The sequence below is a fragment of the Syngnathoides biaculeatus genome, chromosome 9 (genome assembly GCF_019802595.1).
Source record: "Syngnathoides biaculeatus isolate LvHL_M chromosome 9, ASM1980259v1, whole genome shotgun sequence".
In the NCBI taxonomy this organism is placed as follows: domain Eukaryota; kingdom Metazoa; phylum Chordata; class Actinopteri; order Syngnathiformes; family Syngnathidae; genus Syngnathoides; species Syngnathoides biaculeatus.
This window is the reverse complement of record NC_084648.1, coordinates 25,474,997-25,498,580: the sequence shown is the minus strand read 5'-3', so window position 1 is coordinate 25,498,580 and position 23,584 is coordinate 25,474,997. Positions and strand designations below refer to the sequence as shown.

At 41.6% G+C, this 23,584-nt stretch overlaps 1 protein-coding gene across 1 annotated transcript in view; it reads right to left on the bottom strand.

Annotated features, from left to right (window-relative positions):
• LOC133506098 (VPS10 domain-containing receptor SorCS1) overlaps nt 1-23,584 on the bottom strand; it is a 221,651-nt gene that overhangs the window by 35,024 nt on the left and 163,043 nt on the right. Inside the window, exons 17-20 of the mRNA XM_061829867.1 lie at nt 9,395-9,508; nt 4,742-4,913; nt 1,428-1,614; nt 737-870 (exon numbers count right to left, since the gene is read on the bottom strand). Of these exons, the coding sequence (XP_061685851.1) occupies nt 737-870; nt 1,428-1,614; nt 4,742-4,913; nt 9,395-9,508 (607 nt within the window). The remainder of the gene's footprint in view (nt 1-736; nt 871-1,427; nt 1,615-4,741; nt 4,914-9,394; nt 9,509-23,584) is intronic.

The window sequence follows — 23,584 nt, the reverse complement described above, 5'->3', positions numbered from 1 at the left end:
GTGGAACACAGAGTCCAAAGCAAACATGGCGAAGCAGCATTTAGCTATTATGCTGCACACAAATGGAATAAGCTTCCAACAAAGGTGAGGTCTGCCCCAAGTGTGAATGTTTTTAAATCCAGGTTGAAACTCTGTTTTTCACATGCTTTTTTGAGAAAATCCACTTTTTAATTATATTACTTGCATACTTGTGTATTAAATGTTTAATCCCTTTGTTTTCAAATGCTTTTAATCTTGTAAAGCACATTGAGTTACCTCGTGTATGAAATGCGCTATACATATAAATTTGCTTTGCATAATGAGTGAACCCATCCATCCATTTTCTGAGCTGCTTTATCCTCACGAGGCTTGCGGGGAGTGCTGGAGCCTATACCAGTTGTCAACAGACAGGAGGCAGGGTACACCCTGAACTGGTTGCCATCCAATCACAGGGCACATAGAGACAAACAGCCACACCCACAATCACACCGAGGGGCAATTTAGAGTGTCCAATTAATGTTGCATGTTTTTGGGGTGTGGGAGGAAACCCAGCTGCCTGGAGAAAACCCACGCAGCCACGGGGAGAACATGCAAACTCCACACAGGCGGTCTGGGATCAAACCCAGGACCTCAGAACTGTGAAGCCAACGCTTTCCATTGAATCACCGTGCCGCCGAACTGAACCATTGTTTTGTAAAATATTTTCTATTAGTGAAGGATTCAGCACATATTCAGGGCGACTAAATATATACAATACCTTGGTGGTATTTCCAATCCACCAGGTATAGGTAACCGTTCCCACTTGGCTCGGCCACAGAATCACTGACAGGTTCACTTCTTTATTCTTCACAGTCACAAAGGGAGCTGAGAGATGGATGGATTCCAGGTGACCTAATAAGGAACACAAATACTTACTGAAAGTACATTACATAAATTGAAGGGAAATACATATAATTGTGATGCTCGGTATTCATAATGTTCTCTGTGTTATTTAAATGCATGACCACAAAACCTGAGAAAACTGTTCTTTACCTAAAACACATTTATCCATCCATTTATTTGGACACCGCTTATACTCACAAGGATTGCGGGTGTGCTGGAGACTATCTCACCTGCCTTCGGGTGAAAGGCGGGTAAATCTTAACTGGTTGCCAGCAAATCGCAGGGCACATGTAGCAAAACTACCATTCACAGCTCACATTCGCACCTACTGGCAATTTAGAGCGTTCACTTAATCTATCATACACGATTCTAGGATGTGGAAGGAAACTGGGGTAGCTGGAGAAAAACCTTGCGGACATAGGGAGAACATGCAAACTCCACTCAGGTTAGGCCGGATTTGAACCCAGGTCCTGTGAGGTAGATGTCCATCCACCATTCTGCCTCATTATAAACATAGATATAAAACTATATGTATGTATGTATATAAATATATTTATATATCTCACATATTATGTGCAGGTAGAGAACCGCAGTCTCTGTGCCAAGGATATTATTCCCCACAGCAGTCACCCGGTAGATCCCTGCATTACTGTAGATATGTTTTATTCCATTCTCAATGGAGCTCAGATTAGAATATGTCAGAGCATGCCCATCCCCGAAGTCCAGTGTAATGCTTGTCCGTGCCACGTCACCCTGTAAAGAGAGAAAATATCTGAAGGGCTGGCCTTCTGCTGTGTTCAAAGTTGTCATTGTTGCCCTTCTTAGGTAGGGCGCATTACTGTCTTCTGTGAGAAAACTGACAGGGTCAAACATACACTCACTCCTAGTTATTGGAACAATTGTGTTCCCACTTTTTCTATCGAATAAAAACATTTAGGTTTCATATCAAAAGATGAATAAGAGACAAGTGATCTGCTTTATCCAGTGAATTTCCAATTTGTTATCCATCCATCCATTCTCAGTATCGCTTATCCTGTTTCAGCATTGCGTTGTGCTGGAGCCTACCTCAGCTGACTTCAGGACGAAAGGCAGACTACATCCTTACCTGATCGTAAATTAGTTGCAGGGCACATACTGACAGGGAGAAACATCTGAAGTCACGTACACACCATTAAATAGTGGGCTCTGAACCCATGTTGTCAGGTAAATGTTACTACAATTAAAAGGAAAAAGGGGGTCACAGAAAATGAACTCATTGTCCATACTCAATCACATTACCGTAATATGAATGAATCTGTACAAACAGTAAAAGTTTAATTTCTGCCTAAATGACTGATTCATGTGATGTGTTAGCACTGTTTGCTGTTAAAAAGTAGTAGGCTTGTGTTCCTGAAGTCCCTTTAGTACTGGGTTCTTTACGATTTCTTGCTATACCATCTTATGAGGCAAGACCCAAAGTTCACCACGACAGGTGTAGTGGACACGGAGCTAAAAGTTGACACCCAACCCCATAAAAATGCCAGACCCACAGTTCCCTTTATTTTGCCTGTGGTTTCTCTCTTGGAAACCTGTTCGTTGTTGCTCACCCCGTGCTCGCTCGCAGCTATCTCATCCGACTAACATGGCCAACCATAAGGTCACGCCGTGTCACATCGGAGCATCCCCGACTGCAGCACATCCTGCTCATGCACAAAACTACCCTTCGTGGAGCTTGATCACCCTGGGGAAGGACGGAAGCGTACACCACAGGAACTTCTTGCGAGCAGGGAGACCAGGGAAACTTTTTTTCCTTCTTCTTTTCTTCACCTGTTCTTCGGCTGAACCCCAGAAGCTCGACTCACCTGCTTCAGTCGTGTTCGACACTCGTAAATTCAACATTGCAGCCTGCTATAAATACAGGTTAGTGCATACAGTGAAGAAAATAAGTATTTAAACACCCTGCTATAGTGCAAGTTCTCCCACCTATACATCATAAAGGGGTCTGAAAGTTTCATCGTAGTTACATGTCCATTGTGAGAGAGATAATCTAAAAAGAAAAATCCAGAAATCACAATGTATAATTTTTTTTTACGATTTATTTGTGTGATACAGCTGCAAATAAGTATTTGAACACCTGAGAAACCCAATGTTAATATTTGGTACAGTAGCTTTTGTTTGCAATTACAGAGGTCAAACGTTTCCTGTAGTTGTTCACCAGGTTTGCACAGACTGCAGGAGGGATTTTTGCCCACTCTTCCACACAGACCTTCTCTAGATCAGACAGGTTTCTGGGCTGTCTCTGAGAAACACAGAGTTTCAGCACCCTCCAAATATTTTCTATTGGGTTTAGGTCTGAAAACTGGCTAGGGCACGCCAGAGCCCTGATATGCTTCTTATTGAACCACTGCTTGGTTTTCCTGGCTGTATGCTTTGGGTCATAGTCATGTTGAAAGACTCAGCAATGACCCATCTTCAATACTCTGACTGAGGGAAAGAGGTTGTTCCCCAAAATCTCGCAATACATGGTCATGGTCATCTTCTCCTTAATACAATGCAGTCGTCCTGTCCCATGTGCAGAAAAACACCCCAAAGCATGATGCTACCAACCACATGCTTTACAGTAGGGATGGTGTTCTTGGGATGGAACTCATCAGTCGTCTTCCTCCCAACACAGTTAGTGGATTTATGACCAAAAAAATTCCATTTTGCTCTCATCTGACCACAAAACCTTCTCCCATGACTCCTTTGTATCATCCAAATGGCCATTGGCAAACTTAAGACCGGCCTTGACATGTGCTGGTTTAAGAAGGGAACCTTCTGTGCCATGCATGATTTCAAAACATGATGTCTTAGTGTATTACCAACAGTCACCTTGGAAACGGTGGTCCCAGCTCTTTTCAGGTCATTGACCAAGTCCTGTCGTGTAGTCCTAGCCTGATTCCTTTCTAAAGATCATTGAGACCCCACGAGGTGATATCTTGCATGGGGCTCCCCTCCGATTGAGATTGACCATCATGTTTAGCTTCTTCCATTTTCTAATTATTGCTCCAATAGTGTAACATTTTTCACCAAGATGCTTGGCAATTTTTCCGTAGCCCTTTCCAGCCATGTGTAATTGTAAAATTTGGTCTCTGGTGTTTTTGGACAGCTCTTTGGTTTTGGCCACGTTACAAGTTTAAGTCTTACAGATTGTATGGGGTGGACAGGTGTCTTTATGCAGCTAACGACCTCACACAGGTGCATCTGATTCAGGATAATACATGCAGTTGAGGTGGACTTTTAAAGGCGGACTAACAGGTCTTTCAGGGTCAGCATTCTAGCTGATAGACAGGTGTTCAAATAGTTATTTGCAGCTGTATCACACAAATAAATCGATAAAAAATCATGCATTGTGATTTCTGGATTATTCTTTTTAGATTATCTCTCTCACAGCGGACATGCACCTACGATGAAAATTTCAGACCCCTCCATGATTTCTAATTGGGGGAACCTGCAATATAACAGGGTGTTCAAATACTTATTTTCTTCACTATACATGACGACAACAGACAGTCAATTGAGACATAAAGACAAAGACATTCTGCTATGGCTTGTCCCATCAAGTTTAGATATACCCTCTTACATACTCTAATATTTAGCTGTGTTCATCACATTTCTCCATGCTCAACTAGGTTTGTCAACCTCATCTTGAGTACTGTGGAAAATATTTGGGCATTTAAAATTATCCAAAGGTATTTAAGGCTTTCACTTTTGCCTGAAACACATCCTGGTTTTTGACACCAGTCCTGGAAAATGTCTTAGAACATGTGTAATATCTTGGGTGGAGTTTGCAGGAATGAAGAAATGTGTTTCATCAATTGCAGTACCCAATAAGTACATGAAGTTAAGAAAAGGTCGTTACCTGCTCCAGAAAAATGAGAAAGGTGACATTGGTGCCTAGTTCAGCTGACAGTGTACCCTCACTGGTGACAAGGTGGAGACCTTTAGGTGGTTGCATGGAGCAATGCTCCCTCTTGGCCGTGTACTCCACAATGACTCCAGCAGTACAGTTGTTTGAGACCACCTTCCTGTAGCTAATGTTGGGAAAAGAAATACAAACTCGTGAATATTTTACATAGCAAAGGTCATGGGAATACTGGAACCTATTCCAGCTATCTCCGGGAAGGAGGCAGGGAACACCGTGAAGTGGTTGCCAGCCAATTGCAGGGCACAAAGAAACAAACAACCAGTCGGACTCACAAACACAATTACAGGCGATTTAGAGTCTTCGTTTCAAAGCAAAGCAAAGAAAAGAAAAAGCAAATTTATTTGTATAGCATAGTTCATACACAAGGTAACTCAATACGCTTTATATGATTAAAAACATTGAAATACATGAATATAAACATTTGAAAAAGTACAATTAAAACAGCTTTTAGTGCAAGAGATGTCACTGAATTGTGGAAGTACTGTAAAATGCATCAGAAAAAGGTTTTTAATCTGGATTTGAAAACCCTCACACTTGGGGATGGGCACATCATTCAATGTTTTTATTTGTAGCATAATACCTGAATGTTGCTACACCATGTTTGCTTTGGTTTCTGCACTCCATGATAGACCTGAGTCAGTTGATTTCAGAGCCCTACTGGATGTAGTCAGGACCTAAACCATTTAGTGATTTATAGACGGGTAGCACAACTTTAAAATCTACTCTTGAACTGACTGGAAGGCAGTGTAAAGACTAGAATTGGAGTTATATACTCTGACCGCTTTGTTCTGAGCAAAACCCGAGGTGCAGCATTGTGAATGAGCTATAGCTGCTTAATGCTCTATTTGGATAGCTGAGTCAGAAGACCATTACAATAGAATAGTCAAGTCTACTTGAGATAAAAGCATGGACTAGCTTCTCCTTGTCTGCTTGACACATGCAAGCGTTCACTCTAGATATGTTCTTCAGATGGTAAAGGCAGTTCTGATTTGATATGACTGTTGAAGGTCAGGTTCACACCACCAAGGTTCTGGACTTGGTCTTTGCTAATTGAAGATAGTGAGTCCATGTATTTATGAACTGCAGTCTTTTTTTTTTCTTTATTGCCACAAACAATTATCTCAGTTTTGTTGTAGTTTAGTTTAAGGAAATGTTGGCTCACCCAGTTATTTATCTGCTTTAGGCTGTGGCACAACATCTGACTGTGTGTCATCTGTATAGCTATGATAGTCAAAACTAAATTTCCGGTAAATTTGACTTATGGGTAGCCCATACAGGCTGAACAGGAAGGGTCCAAGAATTTTGTCCTTGAGGGAACCTGTAGGTCATTGCCATTTTTTTGAGATTGAGCAATTCCAATGTTTACAAAGTAGCTTCTTTCTTCCAGGTAGGTCCTTAATATTTTAAGGACATTTATATTTCCAACCTTTTTATCAGTTAATTGTGATCTATGGTATCAAAAGTGGCGGCACAGTTGGTCAGCTGGAAAGCGTTGGCCTCACAGTTCTGAGGACCTGGGTTCAATCCCAGCCCTCCCTGTGTGGCGTTTGCATGTACTCCCTGTGCCTGCTTGGATTTTCTCCGGCCACTCCGGTTTCCTCCGGCATCCCAAAAACATGCATCATTCATCGGACACTCTAAATTGATTCTAGGTGTGATCATGAGTGCGGTTGCTTGTCTCTATGTGCCCTGAAATTGACTGGCAACCAGTTCAGTGCACCCTACCTCTTGCCTGAAGACAGGTGGTCGCTGATAGGCAACCCTAGTGAAAATAAGCAGTGACAGCATTATCTACTTTCTATTCCTGGCATTGTCAGTAATTACAGATATAGTCACACAGAGCAGTTTGTATGCACACATTGCACACACACACACACACACACACACCACACACACACACACACACCACACACACACACACACAGGCATCGCTGTTACGTTTACTGCTGCATATTTTGCTGTTTCATAATGTTTTAGACTGCTGCAGCTGTTTGAATGAATGATGATAAGACGTGTTTTAGCTTTCCAAGCAATAGAATAAATATATAATACCAGTCAATCCTCTCATGTCAATCGATGAGGAGTGGTGGTAAAATGTACATTACGTTAATACCGAGCAAATAAATTGAACTTTTGAACTGGCATGTTTTCAGAAACGTATTTCAGAAAGTACTGGGCATAGTTTGAGCCAGGATGAAACTAGATGTGGTTAAGATTATTCCCTACATAATCCTGTCATCAGCCCAGGCACTGGTTGCCATGTTAATAGGAAAAACCAGTACAAAGAGACTGCGGGTAAGGACTTATTTGCATGTAGTACATGCAACTATTGGTGTTGATTATATGCAGTGAACATTGGAAATGTATGAAAAAAGGATCTGGAGTTGCAGGTTAAACTGAATCAACGAGTGGTTATCTTTCATGTACAGTATGGCAAATATATACAGTACAACCTAAGTTCTTGACCACAATCCTTTCCAGAAGGCGGTTGGAGAAGTGATTTGCTCAAAATCTGAATCAATATTTCCCATTACAATTAATGAAAAAAGAAATGTGTTCCAACCCCCCAAAAATTGGCTTCTTAAAGCTCTTTTTTTTTTTTTTAGCTTTTCCTGATAATAAACTGCTTAGTACAAATACATGTATAGTTTAAAGACTGTATATCATGAAATAATTTCAGAAATAAATTTATTTCTTGCTTAAAGTGTATTCTTTAGTATTGGAGTAGACTAGGGTAAGAATGCATTGCCATAACTGTAGCGACTCGGTCCCCAGCCTTGTAGACTTTTTTTTTTATTAGCAAAAGTACATAATAACTTTAAACAAGCAATAATGAGGGGGAAAAAAAGCAAAGATATTGTTTTTATTTTTACAAAAAGTAACATACAAAAACATTAACTCATAACTTGAGTTAATGAAATCTTTGAAACAAATCAAAACTGCTAATGGAAGAGTATTAAAAATGCTAATGGAGAGTATTATTAAAGTTCACAAGAAAAAAGCAATGCAAAACAATCAACTATCACATTTCTTCGGTGGGAGTGACTTGCCCCCTGGAAGTTCTTTTCTTTTCGCAAAGAACTCTCTTATCGCTTCTTTGGAGCCATGATAAGGGGTTAATAGTCCTCAATAGATGGAAAAAAAACAGTCAGTGGATGTCGCTATCGGACACGTCTGCAGATAGAGGCTGAGTTATACACAATACCAAAGCGCATCATGGGTCGGCTGGTTGGGCTGCGCGTGTTATGTTATTTCCGGATTTTTTCGGGGGCGTTGGAATTTACAATAACAAAGTGCCTCGTGGCTCAGCTGGATATGGAAGCGTGTGTGGAAATAAATATGTGCTACCAGGATTTGAATTAAATATGCCGCTGAAAATTTTATGTTGTAAAATTCACAGTGTTATTCCAAAGTGATCAAATTTTCAATAGATTTATTTCTGTTTTATTTTTCAGTGTAATAAATTTGCCATATAAAAAAATTCAACCTTTAAAATTCAAACACAATATTATGAGTCTCCTGAGATTTAACTGGCTACAATTCGCAATCTAAAATTCACAGTCTACATTCAGTGTTAAGAAGGCAGAGTTACTTGAACCCTAACCGTACTTAGAAAGAATAACTGGATTGGCTGGTGTTGGGTTCTGACCTGAAGTATCTCTGCCTTCTTAACACTGAATTTAGACGGTAAATTTCAGAAAGCAAATTTTAGCCAGTTGAATCTCAGGAGACTGATAATATTGTGTTTTAATTTTAAAGGTTGAATTTTTTTTATATGGCGAATTTGTTAACGTTGAAAAGTTAAACCAAAATACAGCTATTGAAAATGTGATCACTTTGAAATGACAATGTGGTTTTTACAACATAAAATTTTCAGCGGCATTTTTAACTCAAATCTTGGTGGCACATATTTACTTCCGCATGCGCACTTTATGTTATTTCCGTTTTTTTCGGGGACTTTGGAATTCACAATAACAAAGCACGTTGTGGGTCATCTGGTCGAGCCGCGTGCATTATGTTATTTCCAGATTTTTCTGGGGGGTTCAAGTACTGGATTTCCTTTCGTAATCAGAAGCAGAAAAATCTTGAATTTTTTTTCGTTCGAAATCCGATTTGTTCAAGAACGGGGACATTCGAGAACCGAGTATTAACTCTGTGTGTGCATGTACATGGGTGCACGCGTGTGTGTGCGTTTGTGCATACACGGATGTGCTATCACACCAAATAAATGGAGGGTCTGCCTTTTGCTACATCACAGCCGGAAAGAGCAAACAATTGTCGAAGATGGGGAGGCAGTAGATTCAATACACAGATGACACATTCTGAGTTATACCTAGCATATAAACTGCTCTATAACTGGATAAGTAATGACCTAAAGACAGTTTTGGTTTGAAAATGGGTTCAAAAAGTATCAAGATTTATTTTTTTTTAAATCTTTGCACTCTGATTCTGAAACGTTATCTCTTAAAATAAATATTGAATGATTCAGTCCACATGTCATTTAAGTTCTCTTTCTCTCTCTCATGAATGTATCTTCAACTACACATTTAACCAATGACTATGAATCAGTTATAATCCTGTGTTTACCCAGTGCTGTTCAGGAAAGTCATCCCTGTAGTGCAGTTTCTGGACATTGCCGATTGATGAAACCAAAAGGCAGGAGTACACTTCCCATTCGTCCATCGCTCAAAGCCATAATCACTGTAGGGATCCAAGCAGACAATACCATCATGCAATAAACAGATTTCCTTTGTTGTTGACTTGATGTCCTCAGTTTGTGGTGCCCATTTAAGATAATGAAAGGGATTACGTTGATGGAATTGACGGAATTTGTTCATGATATTTTATTTCCTAGACTGTGTACAAGGAAAAGTACTTAAATTTGTAAGTGCAGGTTCTTAAATTTGAGATACAGTGTGTCGATACTTGATAGTGATTTGTACAAATAATATAAATAGAAATGGTTTATTTTAAAAATAATATTACTCAAAAATGCAGCATGGTGGCACAACTGTGGCACTCACAGTTCTGAGGACCGGGGTCAAAATCGCGGCCCCGCCGGTGTGACATTAGTATGTTCGACCCATGGCTGCAGGGCTTTTCTCCAGGCACTCCGGTTTCCACCCACATCCAAAAGATATGCATTAATTGGAGACTCTAAATTGCCCCTATGTGTGATTGTGAATGTGACTGTTGTCTGTCTGCAATTGGCTGGCAACAGGTTCTGGGTGTACCTTGCCTCCTGCTCAAAGACAGTGGGGATTGGGTGGAGCACTCTCGTGACCCTCGTGAGGATAAGCACCTCAGAAAATGGATGAATGGATATTGCTCAAAAACAGACTTTTATTGACCATGACACAGGTTTCACTCAGATGTAGAAACACCATATTGTGTAAAACAAAAGTAGAAACAAACTAATAAAATTTGCAAACCCTTTTCAATGTATATTCATTTGAATACATGACCAAGACAATATATTTGATGTTTAAACTGATATATATATTTTTTTGGGCCAATATCCTCTCATTTTGAATTTGTTGCCTGCAACATGTTGAAAAGAGCTAGGAAAAGGGAAACAAAAGACAGGGAATGTTGAGGAATGTTATAAAAACCTACCTGTTTAGAACATTCCACAGATCAACTGGTTCATTTGAAACAGGTGTCATATATGGGTCTAAAATGAGCATCCCTGTAATGGCCCCATTACACCATGACGTTCTGGTCAGTGTTCTATAGCGTTTGTGGAAACGTTGGTAGTCGCCCATGGTAGCCGGGATAGCGCCAGAAGAGCGTTGTGTGAACGCTAGTGAACGTCAATGATCGCTGGGAATCGGCGGAGAACGCCGGTCTGGAAAAAAAGTTTTGAACATGCAGAAAAGTTCTCACCGAGACCAGCGTTCATCAACGTTTAATTTTAAACACTGCAGAACAATCAAGAACGTTCGTGGAATGTTTTACTAAGGTTCGCCGAGCGTTGCACGCGTTTGGCTATCGTTAGTCAGTCGTAACTCGAGCTTTACTTGGTTGTTACTTAATCGTTTGCTTTGCAGTGAACGACTCACTGGCGACCTGTCAACGACCACTGAACAATCCCCGAGCACACACATCGTGTAACTAAAGTCAAACGAACGTCCTTTGGCGTCCATTGAGCGTCATGCGTGCGTTTCCCGAACGTCCAAGCATATGGGTATATAAACTGATGCTTTTCATTCTTACTTGCAGCGCTAGTTGCTGAAGTCCGCACCCCACCTTTTTTTTGTCGAGGCGGCATGATGCTGATTGTTCAAACTCACGAGAACAACTGAAGTGAGTATGAAATTTTCATTTTCGTTCCCGTTCCACTGTAAAATTTACATGCCAGCAAAATGCTATTCTGTCGTTATTCACCCGTTTAGTCACACGCTCAACACGCTCGTCTAACATTGAGAAATCGCTCGTCGTGCACCAGTGACACGTTAGTACACGCTAATGGTTTTTAGGGGTATCTTATTTGGTCGCTTCTCGTGCGTTAGACACACGTTAGTCATGTGTTAGACACACGTTAATCACACGCCAGATGTGTCATCCTCATTTGAGAACGCTGAAAAATTGAACGATTGAAATGTTCAGAGAATGTTGACCAGAACGTCATTGTGTGACGGGGCCATAAGACTCAGTTCTTACCAAGCAAAGATGACGTAAGGTTTACCACTGGTAGAACTGCATGTACAAACAGTCTGATAATTTACATGTTATCCATAATCCACCATATCGAAATATGATAATCTGTAGAAATCTCTGGTGTGAGCAGCAAGAGCCTAAAACCAACAGTGAATCCCTGTGACCTTTGATCACTCAGGTGGCCCTTCTTTAAAAAATGGAATCATTGTATAAAGGATATCGTCTGCAGGAGGGCTCAGAAACACTTAAAAAAAACATTGTTATCTACCAATGGAAAAAGGAAGCAATAAACATGGGTATGTTTTTTGAGTGGAAACTCAAGTGTCCGCAGAAAACCCATGGAGGCACAGGGAGAACATGCACTCCACACAGGCAGGGCCCAGATTTGAACCCTGGTCCTTAGAACTGCGAGGGAAACACACTGCAGTTGTGCCACAGTGCCGCCAGCTTCATTGTAAAAGAGTGAAAATACAAGAAAACCTCCCAGCAGTCTCGACCTTTCTCCTATTAAAAAACGCGTGGTGCATTGTCCATCCGTTTATTTATCCATCCATTTTCCATTCTACTTATCCTCGGGTCACGGGTTTGCTGGCATCTATCTAAGCTAACTCTGGGCGAGAGGTGGGGCACGCCCAGTCAGGCCGCTAGCCAATCGCAAGGGACATATACCTTTAAACCAGTGGTTTGTATTCCTTTTTGGGCGCACCTGTCATGTCCCATCGGAACGAGAGGTAGGACCCAAATGCAGGAACTCGGAAGACGCAAGGTAGTTCAAGAAAAGACACGTTTATTGTATGCAGAGGTCGGGGATCGAGCAGGCAGTCCGGTGCAGCAGCGGTAGTTGTGACGTCGGGCGAAGAGAACAGATGAGCGGACAGGCAGGAGTCGGTACACGGGGAAACAATCAACGCAGGCAGAAGTATCAAGGAGTCAGGCTTACAAGGTTGGTCAGAGAACGGACGGAGGTCGGTACACACAGGTTCAGTCAGGAATATGAGAGTGCTGGAACGGGACATAAAGCTCAACGAACTGGCCGAGGACCAGTCGTCACCGGGTCCAATATATACGGGGGATGATCAGCCCGCATGAGGCACAGGTGTGTGCCTCCCAATTAGCGCAGCCGCACGGGCACCCGCACAGCTCGTGCTGAAGCGGCAGGATCATGACAGCACCCCCCCTTTGGGAGATTTACTTTTTTTGGATGGAAGTAAATATGTGCCACCAGGATTTGAATTAAAAATGCCACTGAAAATAGGGAGAACATGAAAACTCCACAAAGGCGGGTCCGGGACCTCAGAACTGTGAGGCCAAACCTTTACAAGCTGATCCACCGTGCCGCCAGTCATAATTATATCCCATTAATTGTATTTTATTATTTATGCTCATAGATAATAACTGACCCTGAAATGTATAATTTGTTGAAATACTGAATATTCTAGAAAGAAAATACATCAACAAAACAATGTATATACTGTAAACATTGGTAACAGTAAAATTAGCTCTCAGAATGAGATGGCATTCCACAAAAGTGGAAAAGACATAGAGGAGGGTGTTGGCGCAGCCATCCCGCGTGGAATCTTCTTCTTTTCCTTTCGGCTTGTCCCGTTAGGGGTCGCCACAGCGTGTCATCTTTTGCCATCTTAGCTTATCTTCTGCATCTTCCTCTCCAACACCAACTGCCCTCATGTCTTCCCTCACCACATCCATAAACCTTCTCTTTGGTCTTCCTCTCGCTCTTTTGGGTTAGGGTTTGAATTAAAAATGCCACTGAAAATTTTATGTTGCAAAATTCATCCATCAATTTTCTTAGCTGCTTATCCTCACATGGGTCACGGGGAGTCCTGGAGTCTATCCCAGCTGTCAACAGGCAGGATGCAGGGTACACCCTGAACTGGGTACATAGAAAAAACACCCGCAATCACAATCACACCTAGGTGGAATTTAGAATGTCCAATTAATGTTGTTGTAAAATTCATTGTTATTTCAAAGTGATCACATTTTCAATACCTGTATTTCAGTTTAACTATTCAATGTTAACAAATTCACCATGTAAAAAAATTCAACCTTTAAAATATTGCTGGGTACAATTTGGTGTCTGAAATTCAACTGGCTACAATTCGATGTCTGAAATTCACCGTCTAAATTCAGTGTTAAGAAGGCAGGGTTACCTCAGCTCTTCTTGACACTGAACACTGAATTTAAACGGTTGGGTTTGGTCATGAAACCCTTTAGCCAATCTGGGTAAACAGTATAAAAACCTCTTAGCCACACTTGTGTCACGTGTTTCTCTCGCCAAACCTTTAGACACACTTACACAGTCCTTGACACTGGAAGCAATTGAGCTAAATTAAAACTCCCTAGTCACTTGTCAAGACTCGGGTTGACTGCTTTGGGAAAATACACTCATTGTGATTAATTCATTTATTTTTACAAATATTCTGTTAGACATTTAAAATCCGATTTCGGTGGAAAGTTGATCTTTAGTGGTGGCACGGTGAATCAGCTGCAAAGCGATGGCCTCATAGCTCTGAGATCCCGGGTTCAATCCCGGAACCACCTGTGTGAAGTTTGCATGTACTCCCTGTGCCTGCGTGCTTTATGGGCTGTCCGGTTTCCTCCCACATCCCAAAAACATGCAATATTTATTGGACACTCTAAATTGCCCCTAGGTGTGATTGTGAGTGCAGCCGTTTGTCTCAATGTGCCCCATGATAGGGTGGCAACCAGTTCAGGGTGTACCCTGCTTCCTGCCCATTAACAGCTTGGATAGGTTCCACCACACCCCTAACCTAACTCATTTTCTAACACTACTTAAAAAAATCTAATTTTCAGGCTCATCATAACATGTCACACCACAATTGGCACCTGGTCCCTGATGGTTAAAACTGACCTGCTCTATATTATTGTAAAATTAGCTCCCCTAAAAACATAACTTAAAATAGTATTTGTTCAATTTTGACTTAAAACTCGACCCCCCCCAAAAAAAACACCTCTTTCACCCTAAAATATAATTTCTGATTAAAAACTATAAGCCTTCCCCCGAAACCTTCTCTAACCACAACAGCCGCCTAATTTCTTCTCATTTCGAATTTTAATTTTAACTGTAACATATTCCATTTAAATTTAAAAACTATATGCCTTCCCCCAAAACCGCCCTAAACACAACTGTGAATTTACATTCCTTAAACCTTCCCTAACCACAATAATCACCTATTTTTACAACTACCCTAATCTTAAATTCAAAATTAAAATATTCTACTACAAATTTAAAAATGATTTGCCTTTCCCCAAACCTCCCCTAACCACAACAGCCGATCTACTTTCCTCAAACCTCTTCTAACCACAATACCCACCTATTTATTGCAACTCTAATCTTAATTCAAAACTAAAATACTTCAATCTTAAACTTCAAAATCATATTCCTTCCCCCCCATACCTAAACATAACTGTTGATTTACTTTATTTAGCCTTTCTTAGATTCAACCCTAACACACTCAAACCCTGGGATACTAATTTAAGGTTAACCCTAGCACAAAATCAAAAAATAAACTCTCAAAATTGAAACAACTCAACAACCGGCGTGCCGCATTTGAATGCTAATATCGGTCGTCTGAGCTAACTCTGCAAGATAACAACAACGAGGGGAGGGAGAAGGACAGAACGTTCACAGGGCGAGGCCTCAACGACTCTTCTACAACATCTTGCAAATGCATGAAGTCGCTTTCACAGACATGCAAATGCTGGTGGAAAATTTTGGACTCCTAGTCCAACACCAAAAGATAAGGAGTACTCTAGTTGTGCCTATCCACAAGAAGAAGTCCACCCACATTCCAAGCCATCCACAGCCCAAATTTGCAAAACAAATGAAACTGCAATTGTGGGGAGATATAAGAGCCCCAGCGTGCAGCTGGACACAAACAGAAGTTCGACTCTGAACGCCTGAGGATCAACACACACAAGACGCTGCTGCCGCTGAGAATTGTGTGCTATAGATTCTGATGAAGACACAAAACTACTCGTCGATACGTTAATCAATCAGCACACAGAGATAAGTATATATTTTCTTAAATATTATTTGGATTGAAGAAAATTTATTCAGATGTGTTACGACTCCGGTTTACTCAGGGGCCGACTCCTTAAACGGCTGGGGGACTATCCCCTGGGGCAAGTGCCCCTTAGCAAACTGAGTATTTCTATTGTTATATAAAAAAAAACACAAATTTGTTTTTTTGCACCCTTTCCTCCCTTTTTACCATCCTTGAGCCCCCTTTTTTTGCGCCAAGGGACCCCCCCAGCAAAGCAACCTTAAGACCAATTTTATGACGCCTGCAGAGTTGTAATTTCTTTGTGCTGGTGAGCCCCCCCCCACCCCCTTCTGTTTAAGTAGAGAAGGAACATTGGCCTCTTTTTGTCCTGCACTAATTTGTTTTGCAATCATTTGTCTGGTACTTTTTCTTTTTCATTCACTTTTCTTCAAATAAATTTTTACGATATGCTTGCATTTATTTTTCTGCACTTTGCCCCTTTCTTTTTGGCAACCCACATTGTTTGGCATTTTTTTGGGGGCAAACTTTTTTCCCCCCCAGGTAAGTGCCTATTTTCCCACTCGCACACATTGTCTCTCACAAGATAACAAGTTCCCACCAGGTTCTCCACTGTAAAGACTTGTTTCAACAACCGTGATGACGCACCCCAACTGCCAGGCGGGGCCCAGCCACATGCAACCCAAAATCATGGGCATCGCCGCGACCAACACCGCAGGGACACCGACGGAAACGGGCACAGGAGAATGGACCGTGCATTTCCTTCCCATCCTGGGGGAAGGGGCGTTCGCCCTGGACACCAGAATTGGAAGGCTCAGCTTCCCTCACCTAACCTTAACCCTCGTGAGGATAAGGGGCTAAGAAAATGGATGGATGGGTTTATCTTTAGCATTATTCACTAAATGCAAGAAATAAATAATTCTACAGTATACAGTGAAGAAAATAGGTATTTGCACACCCTGCTATAGTGCAAGTTCTCCCACTTAGAAATCATGGCAGGGTCTGAAATTTTCATCATAGATACATGTCCACTGTGCGAGAGAAAATCTTAAATGAAAAATCCAGAAATCACAATGTATGAACTTTTAACGATATATTTGTGTGATACAGCTGCAAATAAGTATTTGGAAGATGCTCAAATAAAGGTGCTTTGCTGAGCCTGCAAGTTAGAGTGAGGAAAATAAGTATCTGAACACCCTGCTATATTGCAAGTTCTCCCACTTAGAAATCATGGAGGGATCTGAAATTTTCATCATAGGTGCATGTCCACTGTGTGAGAGATAATCTAAAAAGAAAAATCCAGAAATCACAATGTATGATTTTTTTATTTGTGTGACACAGCTTCAGATAAGTATTTGAACACCTGCCCATCAGCTAGAATTCTGACCCTGAAAGACCTGTTAGTCTGCCTTTTAAAGTCCACCTCCACTCCATGCATTATTGTAGGAATAATTGTGATCATAATTATCATACATCTGCTTCCAATAATGAAATGCTTTGCTCTGCTCTAGATAACGTGGGAGCCTCCTAGCAGGAGATAGCAAGAATAAAAACATCTAATCATCAGAACTGTTAGAACTGGTGCCTGTTAAAGAAATGATGATCACACATGTATTCAGCAATCTTCCACACATGCACACGCAGAAACATGTACACCTTGTTTTGCTTGTCGTCTCCTTTTTGTAACATCCATGTAAATAAGGGGCGTCTTAAAACTAAATAAATAGAGTGCAGAGGTGAATTGTACGAGACAGTTCCTCTCCTCTCTCCTCCCAAGACTTGAACTGGTGTCTTTGCTTCCTTTTTTGTCCTGTTTAATGAATGTCTGATTGGTGAACCTGACAATTAGCTTGAATCAGATGCACTTGTGTGAGGTCGTTAGCTGCACAAAGACACCTGTCCGCCCCATACAATCTGTAAAACTCATACTTGTAACATGGCCAAGACCAAAGAGCTGTCCAAAGACACCAGAGACAAAATTGTACAACACTACACGGCTGGAAAGCTCCACGGAGAAATTGCCAAGCATCTTGGTGAAAAAAGGTCTACTGTTGGAGCAATTATTAGAAAATGGAAGAAGCTAAACATGACAGTCAATCTCAATCGGACTGGAGCCCCATGCAAGATATCACCTCGTGGGGTCTCCGTGATCATTAGGAAGCTGAGTAATCAGCACAGGACTACACGACAGGACTTGGTCAATGACCTCAAATTAACTGGGACCACCGTTTCCAAAGTGACTGTTGGTCATACAGTAATACAGTAAGACCTCATGGTTTGAAATCATGCATGGCACAGAAGGTTCCCCTGCTTAAACCAGCACATCTTAAGTTTGCCAATGACCATTTGGATGATACAGAGGAGTCAGGGAAGAAAGTTTTGTGGTCAGATGAGACCAAAATTGAACTTTTTGGTCATAATTCCACTAAACTTGTTGGGAGGAAGACAAATGATGAGTTCCATCCCAAGAACACCATCCCTACTGTGAAGTACCATCACCATGCTTTGGGGTGTTTTTCTGCACATAGGACAGGATGACTGCACTGTATTAAGGAGAGGATGACCGCGGCCATGTATTGTGAGATTTTGGGGAACAACCTCTTTCCCTCAGTTGAAGATGGGTCGTGGCTCGGTCTTTCAACATGACAATGACCCAAAGCACATACCCAGGAAAACCAAGGAGTGGCTCCGTAAGAAGCATATCAAGGTTCTGGCATGGCCAAGCCAGTCTCCAGACCTAAACCCAATAGAAAATATTTGGAGGGAGCTGAAACTCTGTGTTTCTCAGCGACAGCCCAGAAACCTGTCTGATCTAGAGAAGATCTGCGTGGAGGAGTGGGCCAAAATTCCTCCTGTAGTGTGTGCAAACCTGGTGAACACCTAAAGGAAACCTTTGACCTCTGTAATTGCAAACAAAGGCGACTGCACCAAATATTAACATTGGTTTTCTCAGGTGTTCAAATACTTATTTGCAGCGAAATCACACAAATAAATCATTAAAAAATCCTATATTATGATTTCTGGATTTTTCTTTTTAGATTATCTCTGTCACAGTGGACATGCACGTACGATGAAAATTTCAGACGCCTCCATGATTTCTCAGTGGGAGAAATTGCAATATATCAGGGTGTTCAAATACTTATTTTCTTCACTGTATATGACAAACAAAACATTGGATACAGCCACTAACAGACAATAACTTTTTTTTTCTGTAGCCCAGGTCTAAATGTTATTATACATTAATTTAAATCACAAATCTTTATTTATTTTTTTTCTGAAACCTTTTTGCATGTATTTAATTTTGTGAAAGGGACAGGGTGGGAGCGTAAATCAATTTTTTGGGGCCATGGGAGGGATCAAGCCAGGCCACCCTATAACTGCCACAAGACAGGAAACGGTTGGGGTAGGGCAGGGGTGCTCAATGGTCTGGTCGATCGCCACAACGACGTGGCAAGAAAAAAAAAAGACGTCAGACATTTTTTCTGTTTTTTAACTATAGCTCACCGCGCATGTGCAAACAACGACAGTACAGGACAACACGCTGTCAGTGAGTTCCCCCCTATTTTAAGCTCTCGCTTAAGAAATGTTGACAAACATGAGGATGGATGCTGCAGTAAAGAAGACAAAAACGTATCACTTTCATATGGAATGGGAGGCAGCGAACTTTTTAAAAATGTCAATTTCGAAGTGCGTTTGCCTCATCTGGCAGAAGAGTGAAATGTGGAGCAGTATTTTTGAACCGTTTATGGAAAATACGAGACCGACATTCCGCCGAAAAGCAAGCTGAGAATGAGAAAAGTGAAACTAAAAACTAAAATCCAAATTGGTCGCACAACAGTCACTTTTCACACAATATAGTTCAACAGCGAAAACCGTGACTGGCCGAAACATCGTTTCTGGGTTCATCACATTATTGTTAATAACAAGATGTCCTTCCAAGGCGATCTTTTAAAAATAAGGTGTAAATATTATCTTCAATAAAGTCTCTGTAGCTGTAAAGCCGCTGTGAAGCCATGGCTGATGTGTGGAAGGAGATCAGAGATTGTGAGTGTTTCTCACTGCAGTTGGACGAATCAACTGACGTGAGTGACACAGGTGTGTATTTTCATGTGTATGGCAATTTGTGATCATCAACGTGAACTCACACACGTTACAAAAAATGTTTAAAGTTAATTATGTTGTGTAATATTGGCTCACACATTTATGCAAGGCACACAAATATATATTTACACAAAGAATCCTCAACATACTTTAAAATAAATATGTTTTGCATTTTTGTAGTGTGTAGATCTTTGTGACTTGGTCATTCTATTTCATCACACGTCATTCTGAAAAAAAAAAAAAGTTAGGGTGAAAAAGACTGGGCACCCCTGAGGTAGGGGGTAGTTCCCGAGGCCACCAAAGGATTTCGTCCGTCCTTGGCCCCATACCGTGGCTGGGCATGACAAATCAACCTGTGACGAGCAGCTCATGCATTGATAAAAATGACAGCTATAAAAAAAAAAAAAAAAAAAACGAATGTGAAGTGCAGGACACCTTGACTAGCAACACTTAAAATTTATGTTATGATAATTAATTCAATTTGGTGCTTTATATGCTGCCTACACAAAAGAGGACTTGCAAACCATAAGAGAGTCTTCTCCGGACTTTTTTTCGACAACTCTCGCCAATTCACTGAATCTTTTTCCGGAGTTACTTGTTGGTGTACTCTTCAAGGCTACGCATTGGCAACGAAGGGGGGCATGAGCTGGTTCACAAGTTAAGCTGCACAAAAGAGGAAATCGACTAGCGCTCCCGTCGATTCATCTTGCGAACCTACGCTCCCTAGCCAACAGAATGGACGAAAATCTGCTTCTGATCAAAACCTGCAATGACTTTGGATGCTCTGCAGCCCTGTGCTTTACAGAGACATGGATTTGTGGACGGATCACAGACACCGCCATTACGCTGCTGGGCTTTCAACTCCACCGTGCGAACCGTGTCCTTGAGCTAATACAGAAATCGATCTTCCATGGACGTTACACAACTAACCACACACTGGAGCCTGGTTTTAGAGTCGATGGTTTTGAACTGTAAGCCATTTTATTGTAGTCGGTGTGTACATTCCGCCTCAAGCTAGCATTATCGCAGCACTGCTAACGGTCGCCGAGCAGATAAATGAGATAGAGAAAAAAACACTTTGATTCACCGCTAATTATCCTAGGAGATTTCAACACAGCTAAACATAATCACGAACTCCCTAAATATAAGCAGCACGTGAAATGTTTCCGCTTGTTGTGCTTAATACCAACATACAGGCAAGCACTTAAATGTGCGAAGCCTTTAGTAAAATCAGTTAAAAAATGGACCAACAAGGCCAAATTAAAACTTCAAAGCTGCTTTGACTGTACAGACTCGAGTGTCTTTGAAAATTTAGCGCACAGTCTAGATGAACACACGGATATTGTCATGCCATGTATGTCAGTTTCTGTGAGGAAGTGTGTGTTCCAAAAAAATCCTTTCACATGTTCAATTACAGCAAGCCGTGGTTTTCAGCCAGACTTAGGCAACTCCGCCAGGCTAAAGAGATTGCATATTGCAGTAGGGAAAGGGCTTTCTACAATCGCACTAGAAATCAGCTGACTAAAGAAATTAACATTGCAAAGAGACACTATGCAGTTAAACTGGAAAAACATCTTGGCACTAATGACTCCAAATCAGTTTGGCGTGGTCTAAAATCGCTCACTAATTACAAGTGACATTCACCCCCGGTAGAAAACAAGAGTGGGCTAGCCGGTGACTGCAGATTCGAAATACACATTTCCACACTACACACCGACCAAGCCGCACCACATTCCACTCCATCTTCCTCTCCACTGTTTAGCATCCATGAAGTGGAAGTTAGACAAATCTTCAAACAACAAAAGATCAACAAAGCACCGGGCCCAAACCTTGTGTCCCCAGCCTGCCTCAAAGATCTTTAACAGGTCTCTAGAACTGTGTGAAGTACCAGCCTGCTTCAAACGCTCCACCATTATAGCAGTCCCCCAAAAAGCAGGAGTCCCGGGTCTTAATGATGACAGGATGTTGCCTTGACATCTGTGGTCATGAATTCCTGTGCTGGACCACCTCGAGAGCATCACAGGTCCCCAGCTGGACCCACTGCAGTTTGCCTATTGAGCTAACAATCTGCGGATGATGAAGTCAACTTCATCCTTAAACATCTCGACAGCGAGGGTATCTATGTGAGGATCCTGTTCTTGGACTTCAGCTCTGCTTTCAACACCATCATCCCTGAACTCCTCTCCTGCAAACATCTCCAGCTCAGCGTCTCACCTGCTATCTTCCAGTGGAATTACAACTTCCTGAAGGGCAGAACACAATAGGTGAGGCTGGGATACACTACCTCATCCACAAGCACTATCAGCACCGGAGCACCCCAAGGTTGTGTCCTCTCACCTCTTCAACTAAGCAACACAAAACATGACAAAACAGAATGGAAAATAGAATAAACAGAAAATAAAGAAACGAAAACACAGAAAAATGCAACCTAACCTAAATACAATATAACCTAACCCTAAGCCTAACCCTAACCACATACAAAAGTACCAAACATCAAACTAAACTTTATACCCTGGAGAGTCCATCAGCGCATGCAATAGCCTCCATCCAAGCACTAACTGGTTGTACCCGGCCGTGCCCGACAACATGCCCCAGGAATTCAACCTGGGCCTTTCCAAACCCGCACGTTGCAAGATGGACAGTCTGTTTCCCTGCTGACAGTCTCTCGAAGAACTCCTGAATCCTCTTCCATGGCGTACACGATGACATCATCCATGTAGCTTTGATATTTTCCAGACCCGACCTCATGTTGTTGACGAGCCATTGGAATGTTGCTGGTGCATTCTTGAAACCGAACACCATCACTTTGTATTGATATAGTTCGTCAGGTGTAGCGAATGCCGCAATCTTTTTGCACGGACCGTGAGGGGCACCTGCCAGAAGCCCTTCAGAAGGTCAAACTTATTCATGTATGTAGCTTGACCGACGTGATCAATGCAATCATCCACTCTCGATAGAGGGTAGGAGTCAGCTCGTGACAGTACAATGACAGTTTTCATGTTAGCGAAGGAGCACCAACAACCACCAATCTTGGGCACAAGTACACTACGTGAACTCCATGGACTGTCACAGGTTTCAATAATGTCACTGACCAGCATGTACTGCACCTCCTTCTGCAGAATCTCGCTCTTCGCTAGATTAATTCGATATGGGTGTTGTTTCACAGGCCCAGCATCACCCACATCTATCTAATGACTAACTAGGCATGTGCAGCCAGGCACATCTGGAAGCAGGTGAGAAAACTCAAAAAGCAATTGTGACATTTCAGGTTTCTGGTCAGCTGACAACTGTGTCAATTTCTCACAAGATGAGCTAACACATCAGAATTGAACAATCTTGGTGAAGCATTGTCACTCATATCATCTAACTTGACATTGCTAACATCTTCAACATTGTCATTTACGCTTGCATCATCATCAACTGTACAATCAGTAACTGGGAGGAGAGTGTTGTTGCAATACAACTGACTTATTTGTTGTTTAACAAATTTTCAGACTTATCAGTAGGACCTGAGGGGTTTGTAGATACGTCATCAGACTCTGAGGTGACAGAATGAACCATGAATGGATCTGATTAATAAAAAATGGAATCATTCAGCAAAGAAGTCTTAGAAAAAATGTCTTTTGACATCAAAGGAGTCACTGCATAAGACGGGAAAATACCCGGAACGTCATACTCTAATTGCTATGTATTGGGCGAACACTCCAGAGAAAAAGTGACAATAGGATCAACGCCAACTTGTGCCCCCATACGATCGTTGCCGGTCAACAAATCAACACCCGGAACTAGAAGAGAGTCAAGAACACCAACCTTGATGGTGTCGAAAACCAGATCTGAAGTCAAATTCACAAAATGCAAAGGAGCAAGAGAATAGCCACTTATAATAATTATAATATAATTATACTTAATAATATCTGCGTTAGCTAAAGACTGCAGAAAAAGGCAAAACATCCTTCAAACTCAGACAATGCAG